Source organism: Vigna angularis, chromosome 1, assembly GCF_016808095.1.
Source record: "Vigna angularis cultivar LongXiaoDou No.4 chromosome 1, ASM1680809v1, whole genome shotgun sequence".
Classification (NCBI taxonomy): Eukaryota; Viridiplantae; Streptophyta; class Magnoliopsida; order Fabales; family Fabaceae; genus Vigna; species Vigna angularis.
Genome location: NC_068970.1, coordinates 59810576 through 59826914, shown reverse-complemented (window position 1 = coordinate 59826914; position 16339 = coordinate 59810576). Strand labels below are relative to the sequence as shown.

The window sequence follows — 16339 nt, the reverse complement described above, 5'->3', positions numbered from 1 at the left end:
AAATTTATAAATGCAGAATAATATAAAAGAAATCATGATAAAATAGTGAGATGAAAAAAAAAAGGTTAAAAATGTTGCATTAAATTTAAAATAAAAGTATTATATAAAAGGCTATAGACCTTTATGTTGCTTTTTATTTGAAGATGAATTTGGATGGATTTGAAGATAAAATTTGTATTAATTTTTTTAAGTGATTTGGAGAGAAAAGTAAGTAGATTTAAAGATAAAATTTATAGAAGTTTGTGAATAATTTGATAAATGTGATAGATAAAATAAGTCTTAATAATAAAATTAAAGATTACAAATTTGTCTTTGAAGTTAAAATTGATATAAAATACAAATTTGATGAGTTTAAATTAATTTTAAAAATAAAAAGTATGTTGAGGAATAGTTTTTAAATAAAAAGTCTTAAATTCAAATTAATTTATGGTTTGAAATATACCAATAGAAAATGGAATATGTAAAATTTACCACTTCCGTATGATGTAATTGTTTATCAAGTATAATATTTGAAATATGATTAAAATTAAACATATTGGTGAACAATGATGAGAGACAAGAATTTTGAAAGAATATATATTATTAAGAATTAAGGATGCAACTTTTGATTTTATCTAATATATATAATATATAAGTATGTGGAGAAGAATCGATTCCAATATTTTTATAACTGATTCTAACCCTATACAAAACTAAATTCAGAACCAATTCTAAAATCAGCCAGAGGCAAGACACATGAAATTAACTTGGACAAGAATGTAAAATCACTCTTTTCATCCTGAATCTCCTTAAGTGAGATGAGATATTAAACTAATCTCGTAAATTAACGTCTTTGTTTCTATATAACATGTTATCAAAATCCATTTTACATGATTTCTCTTATTTCTCTTAATAATAAATAATTGGAAGCGAACACAATCTTAAAATGTAATCGTTGGTTGAAATAATAAAATACTTTTTATTGTCTTGTGACGTGATTATTAGAATGGCTTTCGAAATTATTATTTGTAAAAGTTAACAAAACTATCATACATATGCTTGAAATTAAATCATGATACAAATCGAGTTTACATTGTCGGCATATAAATTTATTTTCAGTCATTATAATAATGCATTTTGTTCAAACGTCTAATTCAGAGTAATAAAGCTTTTGAAATTAGAGAATGTGAACATAAATTAGATTACTTGGATATAGTTATGAATAATTCAAAGAATAATAAAGGTGTTGGGTGGTGTGAGACAGATGGCACAGACATACTAATGTGAAGATGGAGAAAAATGATGTTAGAAGAAATGAAAGATAGATATGTTGATGCTTAATTAATGGATTATCACATTATGAGAATGGTCATGGCCTACAAAAGAAGCATCCAATAAAGAAAAATGAAAATAATAAATTCAAAAAAAAAAAAAAAAACCATTTGTACATGCGTCTATTCCCTCACCAACTTGCCAAATTAATTGTGATGGACAACTATACGTGATTGGTGCTACTTGCATAGTAGAAAAGAAAATAGCTATACTGCCACAGTGCTCTGACAATATATGCAATAAAAATTAATACAACCCATTTATTTAGTTATCAACAATTTTTTTTCTCGCTTTTGTTTGATAGTGTAAAGAGAGGGAAGAGTGTGTTTTTGAGGAAAAAATGTGAAAAAATAAATAAAATAAAAAATTCAAATTCAAATTGTTATTTTCTATCAAACAATTCAAATTAAATATTGTTTCATTTTTTTTGTGTTTAATATCTCCTCAAAATCAAGCACGTCAGTGAAATTCAAATTGCTTATGCTGATTTACCACCATCATGAATGGTCATATTTATTCTAATAGCCACTAAACTTTTATAATCCAACTATGAACACTGACAAAATTGTTGAGAAAAATATCATAACACAATGGTACAAGAAGGATTTCATAAAATGATATTTTGCCAGGTTACAATATACAGAGCGTGGGGTTAGACGCAACGCAAACAATAAACGGAAACCTAAATGATGCCGCCGCATATTTTTCACTCTTACTAAATTTGTCACTTGTTGGAGCTAATCTTTCTGTCTCTATTTCCAATATATTACCAAAAATGGTCCTATAAAAAGAATTAGAAGACAAAACAACCAAAAACCCACGTATAGGATGTATGGGCAACTATGTATAATGCATGCTGAGCCTGAGATGGATCTTTATGAAAGATTGATGGCCATATCCTGGAGAAGAACTTTCTTCTGAGATGCATTAATAATTCCCTTGCACTCGGCATCTAGTAATACCTCTGTCATAATTGCAGCTGCTCTTCCTTTAGGTTCATTTTCTGAAGTCTTCCTCATCATGAATGCCTGAAAATACAACATAAAACCCTCGTGCATTCAGAATTACTGAACTGAACTGTCCACATTTTCTAATGCTCAAATTTGAAGAGATCAGTAAAAATAACAAATCATTTTTTTAAAATATGCTTACCCAAAAAACGTCAACAAAATGTTTTATTTTGTCTATCCCTAAAGACAGCTCAATGCCAATACCCAATCCAGCCTTCAACATGTTAAAGTCAGAGATAATTATTGGAAAAATCTAGTTGGAGGGGTAAAGGTATCGGATAAGAGAAATCTCTTCGGCTTTTCAGACATTAAAACCCGTCATGTGAATATATTAGAAACCATTTTTAATTATTGCAACAGGGACGGGCTGTTCCCCCTCCGCCCTTACATCTGAATATAACACAAACCATAATTTTATCGATCTATTTATTTTATGGAGGGCTGTATAAGATATCTCTGTTTTAAACCCAGAAGATGAATGTACACAGCTTTTGAGAGCAATTATAACTTAATTAGATGGAAAATACATTTTAGACCTATATGGATAAGAACGTATTTTGCTCAAACCGCATACTACAATGTATCATTGAGTAGAAAACGAGACTTATTTACTACAAAAATATGAAAGTATGCCATTACCTGTCCGCGATGAGTAATTTCCAAGAATCCTGGTTGTAGGATAAATGGCTCCCCGTCGATTTGAACCGGGAAAGGACTGGAACAGTGTATCTTGATGACTTTACCTTGAGCAAGCCTTCTTGCTTGTGAAAGTCCAACCTATACAGTAAACCAGATATTCTTGTTGCTAACTTACCATTGATTTAAAAGTTTAGGCTAAATCGCAATTCCATAAAACTTAGATACAGTATTATCTCCCTTTAATTCCCAAATCATACATTTTGGTCTTCGATAATTTTACATACGTTTCATTTCTTTTATTTTAATCTAATTGAACCCTAGATCTAATATATTTATTTAAGATACCATCATGAAATGATTTAGTTAATTAAAATGTTAAAAATAAATAAAAGGTATGTATAATTAAATTTTTTTTATCCAAATTGACGATTTTCTAAAATCAGGAGACTAAGATTGCAGGGAAGAAATAGAGACTAATATCGTAGATTAGTAATTAAAGGTGGACTAAAATTGCAATTTAGCTAAAAAAAATCTTTTATTTGTTTTGTTAAGAGTTGGATTTTTAACCTAACTCAACCCTACAAAACCAATTTGTAAAGTAAGGTTTGTACTCACTTATATATTATAAATTGGTCTTATTTCTAGTTGATATTAATCAATATGCGACTTCCAACATGTTTCATATGCATTTCAATAAAATACACCAGTGAAATATGTATAAATCCAATAGTCTGTTTTGGAATAGGTTTTCTACAATATCTAGACTAATCATTTCAACAAACAAAGTTTTTCCATAATAGTATGAAAAGTCCTTATTATAAGATACTAACAGTAAAAACAGTTTTTTTGGACTACAGGTATCTTCTATAAGGTACAATCCTGCTTCTGCCGAATAGGACTACGTAAGTGACAAAAAACTGAATTAAATATTTAACCAAAGTGTATACTTGAAGCTCAAACTCAAGATAACAGCATAAGCACGATCAATTTCATGCAGTTGACTCGTGTGCATTCATGATGGCATATTACCTAGGACAAAACTTGCATACAATACCGTAGATACTACTACCGTTGCTCTCTAATCAGATTTAGAGTTTTACTTTAATAGTTTGCGTCTTATTAAATCTATTGTACATCACTGAAGTGAAACTCTACATATCATGGGAAAATAGTATCAACACAGTACCTTAGTACTATATGTAAGTTTTGTCGTACTATTTGACATTGGATCAGACTTAAAATCTCATAAGCATACTGTACGAAAAAGTTAGATTTTCAAATGGAGAAAGATGCTAGACACAACATGAATCCAAAACTTCTATTACTTTACTAGTTTACTGAGCCTTAGCGAGTGTTTAATCAAAAATTGAGAAAAATGAGCCCCATAAAAGTGGGTGATGTCTGTGTAAAGAACAGCATAAAAAGGAAGAATTTTTTAATAACTTAGACAGCTATTCAAATATATAGGGGGTAAGAATGCCTGGAGAAATATGAACATTACCTACCACCAGAAGGATTAAATGAGAGGGAGAGGAAAGTGAAAGGTTTAGGCACTGAATATCGTAGAGATGTTCTAGGAGGATGGAATATTCAGTGGCTATAATTGCTTAAATTCTTTCTGGCATTCTCTATAATTTCAATCTTAGCCGAGGGTTACCTCAACTGTACGGGAGCTTAGGCTTATTTTGTTTCCAGGGAGTCCAACAAAGAGTAAGCATACCAAATGAAATGAAATCGTGATAGAAAGTATCCATTGTAGATTTTAGACCCAACCAATAATTAAGTGATGGGAATTATCAAACCCGAGTATACCTTTCACTTTTTAGAATGTTAAAATCTAGATCAGTTTGGCTTTTTCAGTAATTACTTTTTATCGAGTATAGTAAAATTTAAGACACCTTACCCAAACTGATAATTTGATATTTAAAATTGAGTTGATTTATCCGAATAAAACATTTTGAAAGTGTAGGGAATTTAAATCAAAGTAATTCATATCTCAAGCATATCAAATTTCCATAAAATTTTAAAGTTCTTCGTTCAAACCCAAGGTAAATATCTTCTTGCTTTTGTTTTTAAAGTATAAAAATTTAAAGTATAAAAATCAATATCATTATAATAAATTCACGTACCTGAAGTTTTCCCAGGTGCCATGCTCCACAAACACATACCACCTCCAGCATTTTATCATGCATGGATTGCAGACTAAAATCATCATCATGCTCATAACCATTTTGCCAAAGATCTACTCCACCCATATAGCTCCCGATATTGAGCACAATTAAGCCCTCAGAATCCTGTTGTACGAAGAAATAACTAACTGTTTTACACGTAAATTTAGAGGACAGGATATTCATAAAATAAATTTCTTATGTGAAAATAATAATCAGAATCAGTATTTAACCTTGGGAATCTCGATGTCTCTCCCGTCAACTTCAAGCCATACTTGCCATGGCAAGTCAGCACAAGTTCTGTCCATAATATCTCTTGCTCCCTCTTTTGCATATCGCAGTTTATTCAAAAACTGGTAATAGAATAATGGTTGAAGATTAAAAAACGCAAAAGTATTAGTTAAGGAAGCATTGTATGAATTGTAAACAAGTTAAATACCATAGATAAGAGTCAAACTAGCAAGTAAACATGTATAAGGTACAGTAGATAAACATTAAAATAATCAATAATGGGTTCCTAACTTCCTATTCGTTCAATTAGATTTATAGTCCGAATACTAACAAGGGCGATTTAGAATAAGGCCTATAAGCACCTACCAGCGGTATAGATTTTAATTAATATCGCTCAGTCTTACAATAGTAGTTCAAAGAATGTACATACGTTGAAACAAATTTAAGAAAACTAGACAATTGACATGGACCAACATAAATGAATACTTTACAATGATATACAGAGGAAGAGAGAATTCCACCTGACTACAAAACTTTTCAGGACTTATTTGTCGAGTAACATGAAATTTATATGCAACCTTTGCGTCACATCCAATGCCTACAAACGCAGTTTGTAGATGTCAGCAACTCTTAAGACACAATCTTAGGTGGTGGTTGTTCAGTGAATTACCTAGATAGTTCATCATGGATTTAGTTTTCACTTTATTTGATTTTCCTTCAGAGCTTTCTTCTGAGATTTTAACTTTCCATCGATCTAGCATAGTGACTGCTGCATTGCTAATGTCATCATGCAAAAGCATGGTCAATCCGCCTTCTCCGTCAAGGGTAGAGAAGCCTTTTCCCCAATTCAGTACCCTGGACAAATCATTTCCAGTGCCAAGGGGAAGAATTGCCACTGGTGGAGGTGACTCATAACTGCGTCTTTCTATAGCATCAAGGACCCATGCAACCGTGCCATCCCCACCACATACGAGTACTCTAAAATATCGTACACTTTTGAAGAATTCCAGGCCCACTTCAGGGCCCTGAGAAGCACTCAATTCAAATATCTACAGTAAAATCCCCAAACCACATGTCCAGTGAGACTGATATCAATTTAAAAACACTATCCATATCTAGACAAGTAATGCTAGATTTTCTAAGGAAAAAATAATTTTTCATAGATAACTTGCTATAAAAAGTTTTTAGGAGGATTCAATTAAATATAAATCTGTATTTGCATACAAAATTCCACGATAAAATCATAAGAATTTCTAAGAGGGAAATCAACAAAAAGTTCTTTTTGGTGCAAAAATTGAAAGATAACAACAAAATAAACATAATATGTTGACTTTTTCTTTTAACTACATAAGAACCTAGTTTCACTATGTTTTATTAACTTGTCATCAGTATAAAGATTAAATAGCCTCCAGCAAATCTTCATAATTAGTAATTATATGGATTCAACAAGGCACAAGGTAAATAGTCAGGAGAAATATTCAAGATTAGGCAATTTGCAATTGGTATCCATGGTTAATAATGAACCTATAAAACCTATTTGTAAGGTGAGGGTTGCCCTAGCTTTATAAGTTCTACTAAGTCATACCTCCAGTGGGTATAGGAGTGATCCACTACCCTTAAGGCCGCAATTAAGACAGCCAAAGAGACCACAACTAGGGTATCTGCAATTAAAAGGTTGTCTGCAATTCCAGGAGTATTTTATATTTTCAGGAACCAGGATGATGAAACCAAATCATACAAGGTTAAACAAGCAGGTCCCAGATTTCACACATTATGTTAGAGTTATAATCTTCTATTTTAAGAAAGTAAATGAAAGAATATTCCTTTTTCCAAATTTGAATCAGGTTAACATAACACTGTTCATCAGCAACATGAAGGATAGAGCAAAGTAGAATAAAAGGAATCTTGAGATAGAATCATCACTAAATATAACTACTAATCAAACAAACTCATAAGTTATATGATCCAACTTGACTGAAAAATATCTAAAAGATATATCTGCAATATGCTTAACAACAGATGTCATTACTTAAATAAGAAGCACGAAAATAAATTGTTTATCAAAGACAAAGTAATAACTTCACCTGAACAGGATTTAATAGCATATTCAATCTCCTATGAAGAGAATGCCCAAGCTGACCACCACTCCTGCCATTTATGAAGATCAAAAGTGGGCTTGCATCTGGTGGCAAATCAACCAGTGTGTATTTCTTGATGTGGCTATGAGTAGAAGTTAAACCGTTTCCTAGTACTCTACTATTACCCAATTGATCATAAAACTTTTCATTACTGGAATTATTCCAGCCAAAACCATTCAACACATAGTCAAAAAGCGTTGCATCAGTACCTGAGGAACCACGTGATTTACCATTAGCATTGTAACCACCTCCATGTTTACTGCGGTTACGCCGCTTTCTAATCTGGCCATTAACAGAAGAGCTTATAATAGAACTTAGCCGTCCTCCTTTTAGATCCTCATCAACTTCTTTGACACAAAGAGGAGAAAGGATAATTCGCCTCAAGGGACCCAAATCACAAAAGTCACCAGAATCTTTAGTCAATTTGTTATGACATTTAACATGAATGAGGCGCTGACACCACTGGCAATGCCATGTTGGAGAAGCTTTAACAAAGGGAACACCGCATGGCTCATCACAGTAAAAACAGAAGGCAGACATCTCGTGATTTTCATACACGTTAACCCATCTTTCTGACCAGTGGTGTCTAATATGGCCAAAACCAGCCTGAGCAACACATTTGCAATCCTTTGCTGCAAACTGTGAACAAAGGAAATGAGCAGCGACACCACAAACAGAGCAACGATGGAGAGGGGTATGTGGTGAGGCTGTTGTACCTAGATTTTGGGAAGGCCAAAGGGAAGTCAAGCAGAAACAACAAGTGGATGGTTGTTCCCTGTAAGTGAAATCTTCAACCCAAGAATGACCAGACAGTGGTACTTTAAACTTTTTCCAAACTTTCTTCTTCTCTCTTGCTGCAGCTTTAATCCAATTCAACGAGGACCTACGCTGCCACTTGAGAACGGCATATACGACTGCCATCAGTCCAAATGATCCAGTGATGAGCCATCCAATAATAGATGCACCGGAAGCATCAGGGCTCGTGATCAACCTCAGAAATGAAATTCCTAAATCTATCATGGTTAAACTCATTTGATTGAACTCTTCCGTCAAACATAAAACCTGATCATTGAAGACACTGTCACACATTGTCATAAATACATTTACGACTGACAAATATAATTATAGACAGAACATAAAAAAATATAGTAAATATGGGCAGCAAAGCGTGATTGACCAGTAGCAATGCAGAAAAATACAAAATATATAATCCAGAGTGGGATCACTAGCTTGATGCAGTTTCCAGAAACAAAAAATTGAGCGCTAATAAAATTTCAACAGATAATATACGAATTAAGATTGAGTAACTTGAGTTAAATAGCACCCTTCAACTTGCTAACTAAATGAAAAATCATGACACATTTACTTACACCATTTCCAATTATTCCTAAATCATATCACATAAACAAAAAGCAAAAAAGTGGAAGCGATATTAAATTTTGAAATAACTCACAACCTAATTGTGCAATCAAGAACGAAATTAAAACGAAATTCTAGGGCACACACGTACGCACGGTGCTGCCTTAATACTTTAAACCGAATTGCGTATTGCGGCAACCTAATATTGAAAATTGAGACAAATAAAAAAAACGTTTATCTCGGTGATTGAAAATGCAGTTTAGGATGGAGGATACGATGAACGAAGAAATAAAATTGATTAGAGAAATAAGAGACAATAGATCTATGCAAGACGATGAATGGCACGAAAAGGAAAGAGGGAGAAGAATTGGCGTTAAACCTGAGAGGAGGTTAGGTTAATGACGAAATTGGATTTTGGAGCGTAACAAAATGCAGTTGCAATCGCAACCCTTCTCTTCTTCGTCTTCTTCTTCCCCTTCGAAGAAGAACACGTTAATGCAAATCCTATAGAGTATTGTTACCATTATCAGATTTTGAAATTCAACGTTTCATTTTGATTTTGTGCCCCTTCCTTCCTTTACACCTTACTGAATGCAAAAGTAATAGAATATATTATTTAATATTTAAATGAATAAGGAAAAGGGAAAAGAACAGTTTTTGAGAGAGAAACGGAAAAGGGGCGGGATTTCCATCGCACAAGGAACACGCTTCCCCTGTTCTATTCACCGGAACACACGAGTGCCAGACGCGTTTCGTGTTTATTTACTATTATATCCTTCGTTTCATGCACCTTTTATTATTCATACTCAAAAACCAATTTCTCATCATGGCTTTTACAAATCATGATTAATTAATTTCGGACTAGTTGCATAATAAAATTAAAAGTCATTATCATTATTTAAAATTAGTATTATCAGTTATTTACATAGAAGTTTTATTAATTACAAAAACTCAATAAGACTTTTTTTTTATTACGCTAAAAATTATTAAAAACACATTTTTTCCGTTCTATTTTTTAATTATAAAAATCAAATTTTAAATTCACTATACTGATTATCAGAAATAGAATAAATTTAAAAACAAAAATAGTTGAAAAACTTGGATTAAGTAAAATAGTGTATTGTCACCTTACAATGTTATAATTTACTACTGTATTTATAGAGTAGAAATATCTATTTTTTAATTATAAAAATCAAATTTTAAAGTCACTATACTGGTTATCAGAAATAGAAAATTTTTAAACAAAAATAGTTGAATAACTTGTATTAAGTAAAATAGTGTATTTTCACCTAACAGTGTTACAATTTACTACTATATTTATGAGTATAAAGGATTAGAATATATATATATATATATATATATATATATATATATATATATATATATATATATATATATATATATATATATATATATATATATATATATATATATATATGTAACACTCCATTTTAAGACATCACATCTAATTAAATAAGTTAAGAAAAAATAGTTTTTGATATCATAGTAAAAAATTAAAAACTTTATTTTATTATTGTAAAAATAATTAAAATCATGTGAGAATAACAATTAATTTATTTATAACTTATAATATTAAAAAAAATCTAAATATAAACTCTTTTACTTTCTCAAATTGAAAATTCTCATATTATTTTTTCACACGTATCTTCACACATAGTCATATGTAACATCATTTGCTCTCATATAAAAACGATTATCGTAGATAGAAACTATAATCACAATATGTCAGGGTGACAATAGAAGATAATATACAATGCATTCATCCACAACATTTAAATATTCATCCTTAATCCATTCACATCACACAAATCATGTTACCACAAACACTTGTAGTCTATCTCACGTACCCTACCATACTACTTGTTTATTAGAATAGGTAAGTTTGAGTCATCCTCTTTCCAAATCGCACGGTCGAAGAGGATCTATTTTCCGTATTGCATGACCAAAAGAGTCATAGCTAGATTTACTAAATACGGCGAGATGACCCCATAACAACATATCTTATCCTCACAAGTATACAACCAACAACAAATAATACATTCATGTTCAAACATCACAACAACCAACCACACAACTCGACAACAAAACACAACAACACGATTAGTAACACCTATGGCTCAACAATCATCAGAGAGTTCAACCAAACACACACATAGAAAGGAAAACAAGAAAACAAAATCATGAATGTAAGCTCCCTTTACTTGAGTTTCCCACTGACTTTTTCTTAGAATAAGCAATGCCCTTCAACAACACCCACAGACCTTCACTCGTTCAAACTCTCACCTTCACCCATAATGATCAAAGTTTTTATATAAATAGGAGGTGTCTAATATAGTAACAACTATTTATAGAATTAATTTTTCTTGAATATAGACTTAAGGTACTTTATTTATAATAAAAGAAATATGGGCTAAGCCTAAAATACTAATAACAAACTGGTTGAGATAAAGATAAGATAAAAATAAAATGTTTATCTAATATATCTAATAATAATCTATCTAACAAAAAACATACCTAACCAAATTCGGTTTATTTTTTCAAATATTTTATAAAAGCCCATTATTTTCATAATATAATAATATTATCTTTAACTTAACTAACTATGATAAATCCCTACATAATATATTCTATCTTAATATTTTTATTCTAATTGATTATAATAAGTTCCTAAATAATAATTATATTTTATTATTACTATCTAACAATAATATCTAATTATATCTAATAATATCTCAAGATATCTTTTAATTTATAATAATATCTCAAGATATCTATTAATTTGTAAATGTATATAGTATATATCAATATCCAAGAATATTTTTTTTAAATATCTAACCATATCTAATAATGGATTTTAGAAAATATTTTAAAATAAAATAAACCCTTTAAATAAAAATAACAAATTATTTTATCTTTTATTCAAAATAGTTAACCACATTTATATATTTTTCTTAATTATTAAATTTTTTTAAAATAAAGGTATTTTCTTCTTATGTTTTCCTATGATAATACTTAAGAGAAATATTTAAAATAATAATTAAACAAACATAACAACCTATTCATACTTTAAGAGGCAATTTTATCCAATATGTTACCCTTCACTTCTATAATAATTATCTTTTCTTATTTTAAATAACGACTTTCATAATTATTACATTTATTGATATCTAATTTTTTTGTCTTACAACAAAAGGTCAAGACACTTTCTAAAACCCTAGCTTAACACTTGGGTTCCCTTACATAAATAATAATAATAAAGAAATATTACATTTCAATTAGAAATGATAAACTTAGTAATAAGATATTGGTGAATTCCTTTCTAACAAAATGACAATCAATTTTTATGTTTTATTTTCTCATGAAATATTGTATTGGAGACAATGTGAAGGATTGTTGGGTTGTTATACTATAACGTCATATGTTCATTCACACAAATTCTAACTCTTAGAAGAAGTTGTTTAATTCATTAAAGTTCACATTTTCACAAGTTCAACCATGTTAAATTGTAATAAAATATGATATATTTTGTGAAATTTTTAATCATGATAAAGTATAAAAAATAAGAATAAATTTTGTAGTATTTATTATGTTTTGTTTTTCTATTAACAATCCTAGTGGTAAAAGATTTTGCCAAAATTTGTTTTTCACATGTCTAATTCAGATGTTTTTTAATTATCATAAATGTCATTTATGATGGTTTTTAACACAAATGTCAAATTTTTATAATGAAATAAATAAGAAAAATAAAAAAATAAAAAAATAAAGAAAGGAAAAGAAATTTTGGTTACCTACTTAAAAAGAAATTGAAGTTTATCTACTCACACAATGGGTCAAGTTTATTTGAAAAGTATACATATGGATTAAATTTTTAAAAGCTTATTACTAGAAGAATCAAATCGTGTTCATGAAACACGACTTAAAGGAGTTATCCACGACTTTGACCATCACAGCTAAAGTCGTCTAAGTAAATGATGACTTCTTTGTAAGGTGCATGATTAACATAATTACTTTTAATTAAATTAAACATAATCAAATTAATCAAAGTTGTAAGTGAGACACAATTTCTACAACACTGAAATTGTGTTTATGTGTGACGACTTTAATTCAATTTACATATTGTCACCATGTATGACGATTCTCATATTAACTGAAATCATCTAGTTAAATTGAAGTTTTCATAAGCAATGACAACATTGGTTTAATTTTTATTATGAATTGAAGCCGTCATATGCAATGACAACTTTTACTTATTAATATTTGTTATGAATTTGTGGTATTGAACTGTGCATTGGGTGTAGTAGTTATTTTGTTCGAAAATATTAGACAAATTTAATTGTTAGTTGTGAATTGTTGGAAGACAAAAAATATAAATTTAATTAGATAAATTATAATAAGTAAAAAGTTAAACATGCAAATATTGATATAGATATTTTTAAATAAGTTGTCAATTTGAATGACAACTATAGCTGAAATTATTTTCAAAGAAGTTGGCACACCCAATAGCAACTTTAGTTGGAATTATTTTAAAAGAAATTATCATATCCAATGACGACTTTAATTGAATTAGTTTTTGAGAGAAGTCATTACATTCAATCATGACTTTAGTTGAAATTATTTTCAAAGAAATTGTCAACCTCAATAACAACTTCAATGTAACTTATAATTAGACCTGTGAAATAAGTCTCCATAATAGGACTTGGTCCTAGCCCACATGGGTTGGGGCCAAAAAAGCCCACAGGACCAAAAAAGTCCTTTATTAAAAAAGCTCACAGGGCTAAATACTTCCAAAGTCCTGTGGGTCAGGGCCAGCCCATGGACCTTCTTTTTTACCAAATTTTATGTAGAGAAAAAAATTTATGATCCAGAAATAGATAAAAAAAATAGAAAGAAACAAAAAATTTATACAGCAATTGGTAAATACATATATTGTAATATACTTCCTGGAGCTTAGTTTATACTTCCAATGTACGTACTACTAGATCTCAATATGTTATCTACATCCATTGATATAATATACTCCGTGCAAGTTGTTCTTTTGGTCCTTTTGGCAGAGAGAAGAAACTTTTCATTTACAATAAGCAAGGCTGTAGGAACACATTTATTAGTCCAAAACAGGCCCAAAAAACAATGATAGCCAGGAACATAAATTCCTAAATGTATATTTATACAACACACTGTAACAGCAAGACATTTGTCAACTCAATACTCGTGCTAGCATAGAATACATTTCAACCAATAAAACAAGTAGGATAGGCAAGGCATGAGCTATTCTCTTGTAATTAAAGTCAACATAAGCATAATAGACATGCATCACACACCATTAAAACTTTAGCAAAGCTAACAAGCCAAACACGCACCAAGTTGAAATGATGCTCGGGACAAGGTTGAATTATTTGAATGGATCATATGACCAAAATAAACTAGAAGTGACATCAGCACCTAACCCTAAGTAACTTGAGCACCAGTAGTTATTACTTACTTTCATAAACTTCAATAAAACGACACAATAAGTTTGTAAGTGGGCCACAACAAAGAAGTTGACCATCATATTCGAACACTACTATCTAAATTGCATTAAAAACAACAGGTTGTGATAAAAAATGAATTTGGAAAAACAGTTCCCAACACCACAAGGAAGCTGTAAGATCGAGTTTAAGGTAGCAAAGCTTACATTTCAAAAACAACCACCTCATTCCATCATTTTTCACCAATCCAAACATAGAAATGAACATAACAAGCAATTAAGTTGAACCAAAAATCAAAGAAACAACAATAAATTCTACTTTCAAAGGTGACCACGACTCATATTGATAAAGGAAAAAGTCAATAAATATATCAATACCAGAGGCCATAAGCACAAAAATTACATAGTAAAAGCAAATTAAAGAAAGAAAAAAATAAGATGATAAGATAAATTCATATATGTTAGTGTCAACAAAGGAAAGCTTACCAGGACTGGATGGTATGTCAGCTTAGATTTGTCTCTCTTGATGAAACATTGGATGGTTCCATTCCTATGCCTAGGCTACAGACAAGACAAGAGTCAATGAAGCATAAAAATGTAAACTTTGGTCATGGTAAAAATTTCATATCCTTGATACATAAAGCAAATACTTTACGCATATTTTAGACACATGATAGAAGAACAAAAGGTGTACCTACTTCAGGCCAATAGGGAAAGTGATCTTCCCACAAAATTCAGGACTGCTAACAATTTCTTTGCACATTTCTCCCCGGGACTTGCACACGGCAGCACATGCAACGACAAAGGGAGGTTTTGGGGGCGGCGGTTTCCTCCGGGGTTCAGCATGGCGAGGGAAGACAGCGGGAGGAGACGAAGGGAGGGGCGGCGAGACTAAGGGGAGGCCGTCAAATGCTTAGTGGAGTGGTTGTTCAGAAGAAAATGGGTCAAAAATAATGTTTTGGGACTAGGGGGCTAACCCGACCCTGCTTCATTCACAATCCACTTAGATGGGGTTTTGGGGGCCAAGGGCTTTAAAAAAAGCCCCCAAGACGTGGGTCAACAAAAATGGGGCTAAATATAAAAAGGGTCAGGGTTAGCCTTGGGGCTTGGAAAGAAACTGACAGCTCTACTTATAATCAAAGAAATCATTAATGCTTAACATGACTTGGCTTTGGAAGAGGTCACCCAACATGGTGACGACTTCACCATAATTAAAAATTGATTAATTAAACGTAATATAATGGAAGTTGCTCTGACTACTTCACATTAATAAAGAAATCATCCATTGTTTTTACAACTTCATCTTTAAGGTTACAACTCTTTCCTGATTTTGATGATTTCCTTGAAACAAAATCATACATACGAGACACGACTTAACCTTTTAAGTTCTTTTTTTAAAAAACAAATCCAGAAGTGAAATATTAAAATCAAATTAACTCAGTTTTGTAAAAAAAGAAATGATTGTTTTAATAAAGATTTGCATAATATTTAAATGAAATTAGATTCAAATTGAAAATTCAAATTCAAATTTTGTGAATAAAAATTTTCGACACAAGTGAATATAATTAACTAGTTATTATTTAATAGGTTTAATAATTCGAGAGATTTTTTTTTGGATGAAAGTTTCATATCAGTTCTTCAATTTTTGTCTCATTTGATGAAAAATCGAAACAATATAATTTTTGGTGTTAAATTGGCTTCACAAACGTAGATATTTTAAATGTTGTGACACAGTAAAGATTTAATAACACGAAATTTTATTTTTTTAAAATAAAAAATTGAAAAAAAGTAATGACAGAAATTAGAGTTCATTCGAATTGGAAAAATTTAATAAAACATAATTCTTCTTAAAATTAAGGATTAAATTCGTAGTTTCATTAAAGGAGATTGAGAGAATTTATGAATTGAAAGAGCAATAACAGAAATTAGGATTGTTTTGAATTTGAAATTGAGAGAGTTTAGGAAAAAAAAGTTTATTCATTTCCCATTTCAACGTCA

The 16339-nt window shown here is 30.6% G+C and overlaps 1 protein-coding gene across 2 annotated transcripts; it reads right to left on the bottom strand.

Annotated features, from left to right (window-relative positions):
- Positions 1-1891: 1891 nt before the first annotated feature.
- LOC108319890 (diacylglycerol kinase 2) lies at positions 1892-9569 on the bottom strand. 2 transcript variants are annotated; one of them, XM_017551202.2, is made up of 8 exons: positions 9236-9569; positions 7444-8575; positions 6030-6408; positions 5881-5957; positions 5362-5481; positions 5090-5254; positions 2961-3098; positions 1892-2339 (listed from the first exon to the last, which is right to left on the bottom strand). In XM_017551202.2, the coding sequence occupies exons 2-8, from the start codon at positions 8527-8529 to the stop codon at positions 2187-2189; spliced, it is 2118 nt and encodes a 705-aa protein (XP_017406691.1). In that variant the 5' UTR covers positions 8530-8575; positions 9236-9569; the 3' UTR covers positions 1892-2186. The 2 variants fall into 2 exon arrangements, with proteins under 2 accessions (XP_017406691.1, XP_017406683.1); XM_017551194.2 differs by having other exon boundaries at positions 7444-8559; positions 9236-9568.
- Between the last annotated feature and the right edge of the window lie 6770 nt (positions 9570-16339).

Bases quoted from the DNA above. Each gene is read 5' to 3' on its own strand.
- LOC108319890 (XM_017551202.2), bottom strand. From the start codon at position 8,529: ATGAGTTTAACCATGATAGATTTAGGAATTTCATTTCTGAGGTTGATC. The intron at 6,409-7,443 runs GTGAAGTTATTA...ATTTTACTGTAG, and splicing joins TGCTATTAAATCCTGTTCAG to ATATTTGAATTGAGTGCTTC. The intron at 5,255-5,361 runs GTTAAATACTGA...TTCGTACAACAG, and splicing joins GAGACATCGAGATTCCCAAG to GATTCTGAGGGCTTAATTGT.